This window comes from Mesocricetus auratus, unplaced genomic scaffold (genome assembly GCF_017639785.1).
Source record: "Mesocricetus auratus isolate SY011 unplaced genomic scaffold, BCM_Maur_2.0 Super-Scaffold_100015, whole genome shotgun sequence".
Taxonomy (NCBI): domain Eukaryota; kingdom Metazoa; phylum Chordata; class Mammalia; order Rodentia; family Cricetidae; genus Mesocricetus; species Mesocricetus auratus.
This window is the reverse complement of record NW_024429198.1, coordinates 64,418,288-64,434,320: the sequence shown is the minus strand read 5'-3', so window position 1 is coordinate 64,434,320 and position 16,033 is coordinate 64,418,288. Positions and strand designations below refer to the sequence as shown.

The 16,033-nt window shown below is 41.9% G+C and overlaps 2 protein-coding genes across 3 annotated transcripts in view; one reads left to right on the top strand and one right to left on the bottom strand.

Annotated features, from left to right (window-relative positions):
• Ctnna1 (catenin alpha 1) overlaps positions 1–16,033 on the bottom strand; it is a 115,626-nt gene that overhangs the window by 22,204 nt on the left and 77,389 nt on the right. Inside the window, exons 1-3 of one of the 2 annotated variants that reach the window (XM_040758092.1) lie at positions 8,510–8,643; positions 2,266–2,346; positions 1,034–1,186 (exon numbers count right to left, since the gene is read on the bottom strand). In XM_040758092.1, coding sequence (XP_040614026.1) covers positions 1,034–1,186; positions 2,266–2,298 — 186 coding nt within the window. In that variant the 5' untranslated portion in view covers positions 2,299–2,346; positions 8,510–8,643. Of the gene's footprint in view, positions 1–1,033; positions 1,187–2,265; positions 2,347–8,509; positions 8,644–16,033 lie in introns of those variants that run through there. The other variant, XM_005065284.4, reaches the window with a different exon arrangement.
• Positions 8,891–12,775, top strand: Lrrtm2 (leucine rich repeat transmembrane neuronal 2). The gene is made up of 2 exons (XM_005065282.4): positions 8,891–9,325; positions 9,675–12,775. Exons 1-2 carry the CDS (start codon positions 9,322–9,324, stop codon positions 11,219–11,221), a joined length of 1,551 nt encoding a protein of 516 aa, XP_005065339.1. The 5' UTR covers positions 8,891–9,321; the 3' UTR covers positions 11,222–12,775.

Sequence of the window (16,033 nt, the reverse complement as noted above, 5' to 3'; positions counted from 1 at the left end):
GAGGGCACACCTGTCATAACGCAGGCCTCTCTGTGGGCACAGACAAGGGCTGCCCCCTCTTCAGACACTGACGCTCCCGGCCATAACACCTACCACCCAAACGAACTTCTCAATAAGGAAGCTACTTTTAAGAGGCTGTTCTCCCCGAACACGATTTCTGTCCCCTTAGAAATCACTCATAATGGAGATACAAATGAAACTCTCCAATTTTAGTTCCAAATGTCAGAATTATTAAGTTGAATAACGGACTGACCTATGCATTCTGCACATAATTCTGTTCAGAAAAACAGGGTGTAAAATTAGTAAGGAGTTTAAATGTAACTACTGATATTTTCCTTGGAGTGACAGGGTTTCTTTCTCTGTGTAGCCCTGTCTGTCCTGGAACTCTGTGTAGACCAACTCAGAGATCTGTCTGCCTCTGCCTCCCAGTGCTGGGATTAAAGGCGTGCTCCAGTGAGACCCAGGTCCTTGGAGTATTTTTATGGTGTTAACTTAGGCTGTGTCACTATAAACCACATTTTACATTCTGCTTTTAAATAATGACCACCTACCAATGGGTCTATGGAATACTTATCAATTATTAGTTTCTGTACTAGAGTTACGTTTTGTGTGTATCTTATTTCTAAACTATACTAATAATCAATATAAATTCATTTAACAAATGAAGAAAACTTATCTTAAATTAAGTGGCAATTCACCTTTTCTAATTATTATTTTGCAAACCAGCCATTCCCACACACATTCCTAGTGTAAAAGCATGTCTAATTTAGTTGATCTTGGAGCCTGCTTACTCTTAAAACAGGACCGAGCCAAGTCTGCCTTGGTCATAAGGCAGAACACCTAGCATATCTATCATTCTTTTGGTCCTCGGAACATGAAAAACAGTAGTTATAATAGAGACCCCGTGATAACTGAAAGACTGTTTATAAATATTGTATTTTCAGTGAGCCCTTGAAAACTTACCGTTAATTCAATCATGTAAAACTGATGACTCACAAGTTGCCTCTGTTAACCAGACCACTAATACACTTACCTCAATCAATTTGTTGGCGTGCTCACGAAAAACCTGGGCATACTCCTTAACTTCCTTCTCATTTCCATTCTTTGCAGCTTCAATCAGTACTAAAAGAGGGACGTTGGTCTCCAGGAAAGAATCTGATACATGGTCCATGACAGCTTTGCGAAGCTAGTAATTAAATTGTATAAATTTGATTTCATTTCTACTAAGAAGTTAAACTGTGATATATCTAATAAAAGCCTATGAAAGACAGGCAGAGCTTAAACAACTAAGCCCCCATGTAAGCAACGCATTGATACAACCTGCAAGAAAGAAAGAACTGTAGACCATGGTCTACACTGCACTCGGCACTATAGCAACAGAGTCCCAGTTTTCGAGGCCGTGCCTTCTTTTCTTTCCTTGGAACTTACAAAACTAAATAGGATCAGCACTGTTCTGGATTGAACTGGCACATAGCTTTGGAATACATGTAATTAGCCTAATTAGTTAAAATTAAATGAAAAAAGGAAAAGAGCCCTCTCTGGTCTATCTACACTACAGGACTATGCACGGTAAACTTTAAATCCTATCTTTCTAAGAATCATTGCTGACGTGCCGTTCACCAAAGGCGCATCAATTTTTAGTTATGTTTACTATGTAGTATGAGCAATAAAATGTCTCTAATTTCTGAAACTGTCCGAATTCTCACCATAACTTAAATCTTAATGCATTACACTACATATTTGTAAAGTCGACTCTAACTTCTTCTAAAAATGCTAACACAAAATTTAATGTCAAAATGTTAATGGAGTTGTTTATCATTTGAAGGAACAGATCTTTAAATTTACTAACACGGAAAATGCAGTGTCTTCAACATTATTGTGCTTGAGATAAAAAGCCATTTCCACCAGTGGGAACAAACTGATAATACAGAAACAGAGTAGGTGGACACGTGAGTCACTGGACTCCAGTGTGTGGAAGTCAACACAACAAGACTGCCTGAGGTTGTGTTCACAGGCCCCACGTCACCTCACCTTCATTTCCCGGCCCATACATCCTAATTTATTCAGTCCACCAAGAGGGAACATAATAGTCAACATCCCTCTGAGATTTTTTTTAGACATTAATAAGCTTCTCAGCAACAGAAGAGAGTCACTTTTCTGAAGACTTTCCCTTAATTAAAAATATAAGCCTATATTTATTAGAATTTTAATCAAAACTAAAACTGAGAACTTAGGAAGTAAAAGCAGCACTTGTTTAAAGCTTACCTGTCTGCGCAAGTCCCTGGTCTTCTTGGTCATTTTATCTATTGCTGAATTGAGCGCGTCGCTTCTTTCTTTACGCCCAGCCTGAGTAAACAGATGCTCACGTGAGTATACTTCAGGAAACATTAGTGAAGGTCTATAAATACTTAGTGGTAAAGCAACACCGAAATAAATTTTTAAAAAGAACCAACAGTAAAACAGACTTCACATTTTTAATTTTTTTTCTACTTTTAAGTGTAAGGTGTTTTGTCTGAATGTGCATCTGTGCAGCATGTGTGCCTCCTACCCACAGAGCCCACAAGAGGGCGTCAGACCTAGAACTGTAGTTACAGATGGCTAACCGCCACGTGGGAGCTGGACACCAACCTGGATCCTCCACCAGAGCAGTAAGTGCTCTTAACCGCTGAGCATCTCCAGGTTTGGGGACAGGCTCTCTGACACTCATCACTGACTCAGCGAGGCTGCTAGATTTAGCTCAGCAAGCTTTGGGCATTTTCCTGTCTCCATCTCTACTATCACACCTGACTTTTTACATCAACTCTGGGAATCAAACTGAGGTCAAGGTCCTTGTGCGTCCATAGCAAACGATTTACCTGAGCCATTTCCCAAGCTCCAAAAAGTAAGATGCAGGTTTGGAGAGATAGCTCAACAGAGTGTCTCACAACTATCTGTATGTAACTCCAGTTCCATGTCGCCTTCTGCTCTCCAAAGGCACCAAGTACTCATGAAGTAAAAGGACAAACATGTAGGCAAAACACCCATGCACATAAAATGATGATTTAAAAAATCACATCCATGAACTAACGATTGAGGGAATTACACAGGCACAGAAATATCCACTTTAAGACACAATGCCACCATACATCACGAATCCTTTAATTCTGCCTTTGCTAAACTGACCTAAAAATCAATTTGTCTTTTTGTTGCTGTGGGAACAAAAGGTTGTGTCTCAGTCAAGAAGGGTTTGTCAGGGCAGGCAATGGTGGCACACACATATGACCCCAGTACATGGGAGACAGGCAGGGCCACACACACACACACACACACGCACACGCACATACACACACGCACACAGACACACACAGACACACACGCACACGCACGCACGCACGCGCGCACACACACACGCACACACTCACACACACTCACACGCACACGTGCACACACACACGCGCACGCACGCACACATACTCACACACACACCCTGCCACACACACTCACACACACCCTGCCACACACACACACACGCACACACACCCTGCCACACACACACCCTGCCACACACACACACACACACACACAAGCCCTGTCTCAAAAAAAATAAAAATAAATAAAATAAAACAAACAAACAAAAAAGGGCCAGTTAGCTCAGACGCAGTTACTGACCCTTACTAGAAAGTGCTGGACAGAGCACTTAAGTCAGCATGTTTTTTGGTTGGCTTTCCGTCAGTTGCTTTTCAGTACAAAGAACAAGTTTAGGGTTCCGGCTATCCTCTAAAATGTAATTGGGGTATCATACATCTACAGCACTCACAAGCTGAACACTAAGATTGATAAATTAGCTTCCTGAATGCAAAAGAGATTTAGGAATTAGAGAAGAGCACTTGCTGCTCTTGCACAGAACCAGGTTAGTGCCTAGAATCCACAAACTGGCTCATAGACATTCTCTTCTAACCTCAATGGCACACATGGTACGTGCACAGATATGCAGGGAAACCACTTAGACACATAAACCAAAAACTCAAACAGTTACTTTCTGCTTTATAAAACTGAATTTCTTCTTTTAAAACTAAAGTTGCTATGACTTCTCTATAAAATAAAGTAACATAAACATTAAGAAAAGCAACCAAGGGGCACACATGACACTCCCTTATTTTGTATAGACTATTAAAAAAAAAACAAACTTTAGGACTGGAGAATTTAAAGTTTTCAGATTTAGGATGCTGAACTTGTGTTATCTATTACCAGAACACACAAGCTAAAGTAAGCAATCCTGAGCTCTACCTAACTGGGAAACTGTGCTCCACTGCATGGAGACCCCTGGGTATTTCTGTTTAGCAGTGGCAAAGGGCTTCCCGAGAAAACTGTGAGGCATATCTCAGGCTTCAGGGTAAAGCCGCCCTTCAGCAAGCAATATCAGCTGAGCTGAAGAAAGGAAAGGTTGGTTACTAGCTGGGTCAGTCTCTAAGTACAGTTCTCAGTAGGAAGTAGGAATTCTCATCTGGCCAAACAGAGAAGCTGCTGTACCTTCCTCCTATGTAACAAACTACTATTTATTTAGACAAAGTCCCAGGCCTGCTCCATATACTTAAAATGGGCAGGACCAACATAACCCCTTTCACAGAGGACTTAGAATCTAAAATAATTCAGAGCAGGCTAGGCGTGGTGGCACATGCTTTTAATCTCAGTACTCGGAAGGCAGGAGGATCTCCGTGAATTCCAAACCAGCCTGATCCACACAGTGAGTTTCAGGCCACCCAAGGGCAACAAAACCTCAGAATAACAGCAACAACAACAGTAATTCATGGCAATGCCTAATTAAACAATATCCAGTATCATGGAGTGCTATGATAGGTGTTCCTGATGACAAAATAACACATCAGAGTAGTACTCAGAGCCATACAGAGGGAAAGGTTACATACTTCTCAACACCTCCACCTAGTCTTTCAAGACAGGGTTTCTCTGTGTAGCCCTGACTGTTCTGGAACTCATTCTGTAGACCAGGCTGGTCTCAAACTCAGAGATCAACCTGCCTCTGCCTCCTTAGTGCTGGATTTAATGGCATAGACCACCACCACCACCCAGCAGACATTGACTCCACAAAGGCTTTGACATTATTGGTGGTACTTCAGGGCACAGTTTAGCCTCTAAATTTCAAAACAAACCTATAAAAATCTACTCAACTACAAAACATCCCTCTGTTGACAAGGGGGAAATGTTCCAAGTTGAAAAATCTGTAGTGATCTTCTTAAGGCTTTTCTGACAGAAGCTTTCATCTTATTCTATGCAATCCCTGGAGGAGTATGCCATTTTCATTACTTTGACAAATAAGATCGCCCAGCCATGCTCCATGCTATGATCTATTCATGTGAGCTCTGGCTCTTCAAATCTGACATGTTCTCTCACCTACCACATTCTGACTCCTATCTTTCCTTTGGAAAAACGGTCGCCTCTTTCTGGAAGCTTCCACTGGCCAACCTCAACTCTTAAGTCCCAAGTTCCCTGTCCTTCCACAGTGCTCCCACAGGACAAGGGACTTCCCTTTACAGCAATAGAAACCCTAAGACAGGTATCCCTGCCTACCATAAAAGAATAGGAAGTTTCACTTACATATCTGTATGTCACTCCAAGTAGGAAAGGAGCTCTCTTATCACCCATGTATTTGTTAAAAATAAACTCTCACATGGAATAATGCAAGTAACTATAACCGCCACTTGGTGAATTTCCTTAAACCTATTTTATAGAGGAGTGTTGGGTTAATTTCTGTCTCCTCTAAGGAAGTCAGAAGTGGCATGTACATAAACACATCTTCCAGGAGTGGTGCTGCCACTTTTAAGTCAAAAGGTCTATATGCAGAATAAAGCTACTCTAAAATGCCAGGAAGGAAAAGTCTGGTTCAGAAAGAACAAAGGGGACCTGGAGGGGTGGCTCACTAGTCTCCTTGCTGCCCTTGCAGAGGACCTGAATTTGGCCCCAAGCATGCACATGGTAGGGGATAACCAGCTCTCTGTAACTCCAGTCCCAGGGGAATTCAACACCTCTTCTGATCTTTTCAGGAACCAAGCATGCTTGGGTTCACACATCCACATGTAGGCAGAACACTGGTACACATAAAATTAAAAAAAAAAAAAAAACCAAAAACTTAAAGAAAACAGTATCCAGATAGAGAGAGGAAATATGAATGAATCCATCAATGAGGTGTGGGGGAGGGGAGTGTTAATGACAATGTTTCTCTGTGTAGACTTGTCCTGGATCTCGCTCTGTAGACCAGGCGGGCTCCAAACTCACAGAGATCCTCCTGCCTCTGCCTCCCACGTGCTGGGATTAAAGGTGTGAACAACCACCACCTGCAGCCTCCCTTCCTCCCCCCACCACCACTTTTAAGGTAAATACACTGTGTTTTGGACAACAGTCTTAGCTTTCAAACCCAGAAAGTGGGCAAGTGAAAAAAATAACTGCTGAGTTGGAAAAGGCTGTGTTGTTCCTCAATCAATCTAATGCAAAAAGCAGGAATGCCCGCCCCTTCCGAGGGGTGGCAGGACCCTGTAACACCAGCTATTTGGGAGGCTGAGGCAAATGAAGTCTCTTACTTTAAAAAATGCATGACTCTATTGCATGCCTGAGCAACTGCCCTCCCTCTGTTGGGAGAACAGCAGAGAAGACAAAGTAATTTGAAAAGTTTCAGTTCACTAAGTTCATCAATAGGGAGTAATATAATCTGAATAGTTTCAATTAGCTAATACATTAACAGATTAAAAATCAGAAAGGGACTAAGTGTTCTAAGAGTTTATTACACTTTTCCATCTCAGTTTTTATTACATACAACTCATTCCTAAGCATGGTTGATCTAATCCAACTCACTCACATGCTTTTTCTACCCAAACAACTAAGGCCGTTCCTTGTGAGAACAACACAGCTTCTGCATTAAAAAGGCTGTTTTCATCAGAATGTGGCTGACTTCAGTAAGACACTGACAATGTCCTAAGTGCTTCCTTTCAACTAACAATGATCCTTGCGACTTGATAGCCAAACTCAGTGAGCAGTGTTTCTGAAACCTAGGCTCACAGACTCAGTAGGATCTGATTAAAATGTATCTACGGAGAAATCAACAACACTTCATGGTCCCGTCTATACAAGACCAAGGTTAAGACACTCCAGAGATCAGAGAGGTATTACAGACGGACTCGAGGCCAATGGAAGAGTCAGCACCACGGTACGGTGCTTGTGAAGCCGCACTCATCCCTGAGAAGGGAGCTTCGCCGAGGCCAGTGGAGCTGTAGCGCACGCCACCGTCTGACACGGTCTGCACACTTCCCCTCACTGGTGTCGGGTGGAGCATGACTTTATTAACCCTCAAGGTATTGCCGCTGTCTTCTCAATCTCATGCTGCCTAGGCATTTGCTGCCTTCAACAAAACTTTGACACTTCTAAACCCTTCTTGGGGTCGCTTTTAGAAAAGCTGAAAAATACTTACTTGCTTTCCTAGAGTTTCCACAAAACCTTTACACAGGTAGGAGACTTAGAGTCATTACCAGAGTAGCCCTACTCCAATACATAACGCTATCTCTTTAGATAATGACTTCTTAGAATTCACCAGTGGAATGAAGTCCTCAGAAGCCCACAGACCAGTGACGTGCTTATTTCATAGACATCATCAACACTTTTTGAGGTTTCTGCTCTCGGGTACGAAACAAAACTAAGGGTAAGTGGTAATGTTATGGGGAATAATCAGTTCATGCAGCCAGATCAGCAAGACAAAGAATGTACAAAGCAGTCAGTCCCTCAGTCTGGCCAGCAAATATATCCCTGACTCATGCTAGACACATCTTATGCATTTATATAACACTAACCATAAACATTCTTGTCTGAAAAGTTATCTAACAGGGAGAGGCTAGAGTTGTCAAGCAAAAACAACCAAAACAAAATCCTATTCCAATATCAATGCCCTTTCATATTCATGAGAGGAATTAAAAAGAGCTGTGATGAGACTCACAGTCAGCTCCTAAGTGTGCAGGGAGAGGTAGTGTGCAAACATTATTCTGGTGTCACAACACCCCAATCTCAGCAGCAACTGCAGCATTCAGTTAAGAAATAGGTGAGATGCTGAAGTAGAAATCCCTAACACCATGTGAGAATTCAGCCACACTACAATACTTGTCCAAAATTGTCTGTTCCCCTGCTAACATCTGGGTCACGTGAATAAATGACTGTGTCGATCTGCCCCTCTCTTCTGGTAGGACACCCAAAGATCGACTTAGCACTGTTTTTCAGTCAGTGTGGTAATAAAACATTGTTATATAATAAGCAGAAAAGGATTATTTAGAGTTCCCTTGGAATTCTGAATGGGGGGGGAGCCAAAATGGTTTCTTTTAGCAGCTACCCTCTTTGTTCTTCTTTATACTGTTAAATTCTTAATGGCAAAGAAACTAAGCCTACTTAGTTTACCGACACAGTCATACTTGCTTCTTACCAAGCATGATAACAAGGCAATTGAGTAGCTTTCCAAACTACCAGAGCAGAGGCGTACCTTGCATAGGCTGGCATTAAATCAGCACTTCATAAATCAATCGTGCCCATTTAGATGATCTCTATGCAGAATCGGCAGTCTGACACTAGCTCTCACACGCATGAAAAATCATCACTCTGCTAGTCCAACTCACTGTTCAGCTGGGTCTTCTTGAATGCAGCATGTATTACAACCTCATTGTTGCTTCCTACACTGAAGGAATACCAAATTCTTAAGTCGGAGTTCTTCTTTCTCAATTTATTGTAAACAGGGTCCTGTAACGACCCTGACACTGTTACAAAGCACAGTGCTTTTTTAACAGTAAAGCTTCTGGAAAACCCAAACAAAAGACACGTCACCCGGTGACGTCAGCCTATATACAGTTCTGTGTGGTCGCAGCACATAAGCAAATCCATTCTTGTGCAGTTTCTCGGAAAAGCTTTTCAGTAAATGCACCCATGCTGCTCGAGAAGCTCTTCTCTGCAACAAGCCGCCCATCTGCCATCAACAAGTTAAGACGGAGGGGACCGACAGCTGCGGTAAGGAAAGCCTGAAGCTGACGGTCGGCAGTGATCAGGAGGAGGAGATGATTAACTTATAATCAAAGCTGATGTAGGGATCAGAGCACCACAGAAAATGAAAACGATGCTATCCAGAGGAATATCCTAAGGAAAAACCAATTCACCCTGGCAGATTTGAATTGTGCTTGGAAACCCTGGGACACAGACAACAGGAAACCGGTCAAAGGCTCCTGCATGCTAGAGCCTTTTACAGACTCACTGCGTTGAGTCTGACAACCTCGACTGAATGCAGCCTCCAATGTGCTCAGAAGAATGGGTAAGTCTGTGCATTTCTATGCATTTCCTGTACAATCAAAGAGGAATCACGCGTAATAAAACAAGCCAGTGAATTTCCATTTTATGATGCAAATCACTTGTTTCGGGATTTTATAAGATTTATATAAAGGCATATAACCCTAAGAAAAGGGACATGTTTTAATCTCTTTCGTATTTGGTTTAAGTTTTGTGTTCGAGTATACAAGGTTAATTTTTCTGCAGTAAATGAAAAGTGTTAACATGCAATGAAATCTTTCGTTATGATGTTACATTGTTGTTGTTTTCAACAGCCCCTGTGTTCTGCTGAAACATATCCTATCTTCTTGTTTTCCTTAAATTACATTCTGCAGGCTTACATTTCAAGTGGCCATTAGGGGCCCCTATGCTGGCAGCAATATATGCAATGAGTGTGGTTTTAAAAATGCTGCCTGCCCTGGGCATGGCGTGTCCACCCAAATGCCGCTGTGAGAAGCTGCTGTTCTACTGCGACTCTCAGGGCTTCCATTCGGTGCCAAACGCCACAGACAAGGGTTCTCTGGGCCTGTCCCTGAGGCACAATCACATCACAGCGCTGGAAAGAGATCAATTTGCCAGCTTCAGTCAACTCACCTGGCTCCATTTAGATCATAATCAAATTTCAACAGTAAAAGAAGACGCTTTCCAAGGACTATATAAACTTAAGGAGTTAATCTTAAGCTCCAACAAAATATTTTACTTGCCAAACACAACTTTTACCCAGCTGATTAACCTGCAAAATTTGGACCTGTCTTTTAACCAGCTGTCGTCTCTGCACCCTGAGCTCTTGTATGGCCTCCGGAAGCTGCAGACCTTGCACTTGCGGTCCAACTCCCTGCGGACTATCCCAGTGCGCCTGTTCTGGGACTGTCGTAGTCTAGAGTTTCTGGATCTGAGCACAAACCGTTTGCGAAGTCTGGCTCGCAATGGATTTGCAGGATTAATCAAACTGAGAGAGCTTCACCTGGAGCACAACCAGCTGACAAAGATTAATTTTGCTCATTTCCTCCGGCTAAGCAGTCTGCACACACTCTTCTTACAGTGGAACAAGATCAGCAACTTGACGTGTGGGATGGAGTGGACCTGGAGCACTTTAGAAAAGCTAGACCTGACTGGAAATGAAATCAAAGCCATTGACTTGTCAGTGTTTGAAACCATGCCTAATCTTAAAATACTCCTCATGGATAACAACAAGTTAAGCAGTCTTGATTCCAAAATATTAAGCTCCCTGAGGTCCCTCACAACCGTTGGCCTCTCTGGCAATCTGTGGGAATGCAGCCCCCGAGTGTGTGCTCTGGCGTCTTGGCTGGGCAGTTTCCAAGGTCGGTGGGAGCATTCCATCCTATGCCATAGCCCTGACCACACCCAAGGAGAGGACATTCTAGATGCAGTCCACGGGTTCCAGCTCTGCTGGAATTTATCAACCACTGTCACTGCCATGGCTACAACTTACAGAGAACCAACCACTGAATATACAAAAAGAATCAGCTCATCAAGTTACCATGTAGGAGACAAAGAAACTCCAACTACTGCAGGCATAGCAGTTACTACAGAGGAGCACTTTCCTGAACCAGACAATGCCATCTTCACTCAGCGAGTAATTACAGGAACAATGGCTTTATTGTTTTCCTTCTTTTTTATTATTTTTATAGTGTTCATTTCCAGGAAGTGCTGCCCTCCCACTTTAAGAAGAATTAGGCAGTGCTCAATGATTCAGAACCACAGGCAGCTCCGATCCCAAACTCGACTCCACATGTCAAACATGTCAGACCAAGGACCGTATAATGAGTACGAACCCACCCATGAAGGACCTTTCATCATCATTAATGGTTATGGACAGTGCAAGTGTCAGCAGCTGCCATACAAAGAATGTGAAGTATAATATCTAATCATCAAAAATCACATCAGATAAGTAACCTATTTTACATAGTAGGGGCTAAATACATATCTAATTTTTACCAATGGTGACATTAAGCCTAATTTTCCAAACCAAGTGGAGACTTGAGTTTTTGAAGTGTTGAAGTATTTTTAATTTTTTAATGAAAACATATTTTAAGTGTTAAATGAAGCAATGCTCATATTAATTTGCACTCTTGTTGGAAAGTCTAAATGCTTACTTCAATATAAAACATTTCATGTATGTAATTATATACTATTGTATGTAAACATTTACACTAGGGTCTCCATATGTTTTTTTTTCTACTGAAAACAGTTCTGAAAGAAGCTACTAAACAAAAATAGATAGGGATGAAAACCTGTTTGATTATTGTTCTCCATCCCATGGACCACAACCGGCTTCCTGCTTAAAAGAAACAGCAAAGTTCTCTTGTAAGATAATGTGGTATTTACTCAAACTATAATTTATTGCCAATATGAGGAGGAGGCTTACATGTGTGCTTAAGACTGGTAAATATTAAACATTATTCTTTCAGAGTTTGGTCTGGTTTAATAGACACTATCTAAGTTACATCATGAAACCAGCACCTTTTATATAACTCTAATAAAACCGGGTGACTCTTTAACAATAAATCCAAGCAATTATTTTTTAAAAGCCTCATTATAATAAATCAATAATAAATAATTACACTGACTTCTTATACAATTCTAGTTTGACTTATAATGGACATGATGATTTTTGTGGCATTTAGACTATTGTTTTAAACCTAGTATTAAATTACCATTTTACTAATTAACTTACTAAATCATATACTTATGTGAAAACTTAAACATTTGGGAAAGAGAAAACTGAGTCAATCTAACAACCCTGATATACTCCATCCGGTCTGAAAATAATCCCCTCTCATGGCTAAAGATGCCTTGACTAACTGTTTAAGCTCTGCCTTCTGCCCTTCTCTGATCTTTAAACCTCAAAGACCCAAATTAAAAATAATCAGGTACTAAAGGCGCCCAACACTGACTCTTGTTATATTATTAAGAAACAACAAGAATCACTTTCAAAATATGTTGCAGCCTGCCCTTTAAGAAAGAGACACATGTATATTGCTGGCTCCTTCTGAGATGGGCAGAACTCTCGGCATAGGCCCTGCAGCCACAGAAACTGAAGGCAGGGGGAGAGGGAGAGGAGATAAAGAGCAAAGAGACTTTGGAAGCCCAGGACTCTCAGGTTAGTGGAGGTTACGAAGCCGCAGACGTGATTATGTACAATTTGCACCAAATAAGCAATGCTCAGGGACCTGTGTGATACAGAAGGAAGCTCTTTGGTGTAAATATGAACACTCTGATCATAGTAACAAATGACAAGGATGCCACATTTTTTAACGAAGAACCATAAGTGTTTAATTATCACTTCTTTAAGGCAAATGATGGCATATGGGGGATTTAGACTCATTTGTGTAGAATTGTTCTACAAGGAAGGTTCCACATACAGGAGAAAAATGAAATTAAATCATTAATTTGGCTTCAGGAGGAAAAAAAACACAAGCATTCTTCTGTGGGGAAAGATGTACAGATCCTTAAAGAAAGTCACTAGCATAAAAAAGAAAGACATCCTTTCCTTAACATGTATGTTTGTCACCATATCCTTCACTCAAAGCTGATTTTCTCCCGAAGACTGAACAGAAATATTACTACAGACCTAGATTCAATCACAGCTTTCCTCCTTTAGCTCTGAAAAATCTTTTAGCAAAAAGCAGACAGTATTCGGGATACAGTGAGAATGTATGTTCTTTATCTTTTTTAAGGTGGGTAGATTAGTCCGGCCAAGCCTCAGAGCGGCTCAATTCAGCCGATGTTGAGTGGCAAGCGTCTCATCTGATAACCCAGACGCTGGGCTCATCTGAACCGAGGCAGATGCTGGTTTTCTGGCACAGGGCACAGCACACTGCTTCCCCACCGAGGTGGGCTGGAATTTACCAACACATGCACCGCGGTGAACACTGCCATTTGTCAGGTGACAGGCAGCTTGTTCACGGTACAGCTTTGAGCATCCAAGACTGGACTGGCCCTAGAGGATGAGTGTTTTTCATCATTTCAATTCACAACCAAAATTAATTCAAACTGTGAGTTAAAAAGTAAGCAATATCAACTAGGAACTCCAGTTAGTCCCAAAGGCTATAGTTAATGAAGCATATGTAGCAGAGCAAGACATTTAGCACCTGGGAAGAGCAGTGCCAAGGCCACCAAGGCGAGTTTGGGGGGGGGGGCACAACAACGACACACTGTTTTTTCCTTCCATGTTTTTGGCAATGGTAATGCCAACCAGGTATTTTCCTTTCTTACTTAAAGCACAAACTACCATTTCTAACTGCCTACAGAAAGCAGGGTTCCATTTAGTTGGTATGTATTTGTGTTGCGGTATCTGTGGTACCAACTGGCCAGAGTAGAACTGCCTCGCAGCAATACCATATGCAGTTCCTAGGTTCTAAATGTGAAGGCTTTTAGGTGGGGTCTTACTCTCTTAAGCATTACCACCCAACTCCCCCCCACCCCAGTTTTAAAGATTAGCAGAAAATGACCATCACAAGTGAGAAAAACAATGTCTCAGAAAAATGAAGTGTCTGCAGAGGAACTAAAAACAGTTTGAAACTACTGTTACTCATTTCTGTGGCCTACAGGGAATTCAATTCTAGTTTACCTTTCTGAGATGGCTGGTAAATCTGAAAACCCATATAAAACTGGTAATACCGCCAGCATCAAAAAGCAGACACCAAGTTTTAAGCCAAAAAAACTGTATTACCACATGCAATTTCTTAATGAGTACCAATTCAATGAATGGAATTGACTGAACTTCCTAAACTCCACTCACCAATTTTTAAAATCAATCTGCTTATTATAAAGCTGATCACTAAAAACTAGACCCCCATCTTTCCAGTAAAAGCAAGCTCTACGCAGCACTAGTCTGAATTTTAAAATATAAAGGTCTTACTATTTTCTTACGTCATAATTCCCACATGTAACTATGTAGAGGGTGGGACTATAAAGCTCCCTCTCTCTCCGCTCCCCCCTCTCATATAGATAATTTTAAAGACTATTTTAACAGCTAACTTACATGATACCTTTCCTAATACAGCAATCCAGTGGTAGCACTATCTCAAGTCTGTTTAGGACACATTTTTCATATCTTTTTAGTTAAAATGCTTGAACCAGAAGGGATGGTTTTTGGTTTGGTTTGGTTTTTAAGACAACATGGGCCATCTATAGATAATAAGTATTTCTTTAGCTACCTTGGAGCAAACTCATAGCGCTTAAATGAGGTCAAAACCAGAAAATGACCACAGAAGCTTTCTCATCCTCCTACTGCGGACATCTGGAAATGGCTCCAACTCCTTCAACTAACCTTTTTGTCCCTGAGTTTTTAAAATCAGTGTGATACATGGAATGTCTGGTGAACCTATGAACACTGGGACTGGAAACTCAAAAGTACAGACCAAACCCATTTGTTCAATTACCTTTAAGAGCCATGGGGGCGGGGGGGAATAGGAAGAAAATACTATTATACAAGGAACCGGGGCGGGGAAACCGTAATACAGTGTACAGGAAAGTTTTGTTATTAAAATTGTGTATACTGTAAAAAACAAAAAACAAAAATGTCTCCTTTGTTTGTAATTTTCCCCCCTGAAATCTGCAAGCGCTGAAGGAGAACCCTGAATAAGGCATTTGAGTCAGAAGTGAACAACTCTTCTGTACCACGCTGCTTCTCAATGTCAAACGTGTCTCATGAAGAGGGCAGCTGGTCATCACCTGTCTTTTTTCACAGAAACAAAGTTTGACCAAGAAGTGGGGTGGGGGTGGGGGTGGGGTGGTGACAACAGACAACAAGTCACACCCAAATACTAGTTGTCACGGCCCTAGCAAAGGGACTGGAAAGTAGGGCTCACAAGCCCTGGGGCTGGTTGCTACTCTCAATTCTCCTGGTACAACAACTACCACAGCCTCAAACAGTTGAAAAGGGCACCTTGGTACCTGGGACTTAATAAACTGAAACTTGGCTTCTACTTCAATGTATAAATACCAGGATCACTTTGCAAACCACGCCTACCTGAAGTCTACAGGTGCTAACAACGCTAGGAATGTAAGACTCACTGTATGATCTCTACCCTGGTTGCTAGCTCAGTAGGTATGAATGAGAAAAGGAAATGCTGTTTTACTGGTCATTTTGTTTGGCTAAATACCCTCAGACAGGATGCTACGCCTAGGCAGTGTCAGGGCAGAAACTACTTTGCCTCCTAGGTACCAACTGTCGTGAGTGATTCACCTTGCTTGAACCTCCTGCTTACCCAGCCCCAGGGCTGACAGAGTTGCTCAACCTAGGGCTGCAGAGATGGCATTTGGAACCCAGCACCACATAACAAGCCAAACACATTACATGTATGTTCCCATTACATGCATGCTCCAAGTATGTTACACACCTGTAACCCCAACACTAGAAGTGGTAAGAAAATAAGATTACTGGGGCTTGCAGGCTGTCAACCTAGCAAAAACCCCTTAGCTATAGATTCAGAAATAAACTCTGGCAGAGTGAGAGAAAAGGGCAGCCCACAGCCTCTTCTGGCCTCCACTTCATCTGAGAGATCTCAGCAGCAACGTGCAGACCACCACTGACGTGTGTGCTCCTCCACATACACAGAAGGAAGCCCACTTCTTCCCAACACTCAGGGATTCTTGGGGCCAGAGTTCTCGAGACAGAAACCCAGTAACTACCGGGGAGGGAAGAGGAAGTGCAGTACGCACTTTA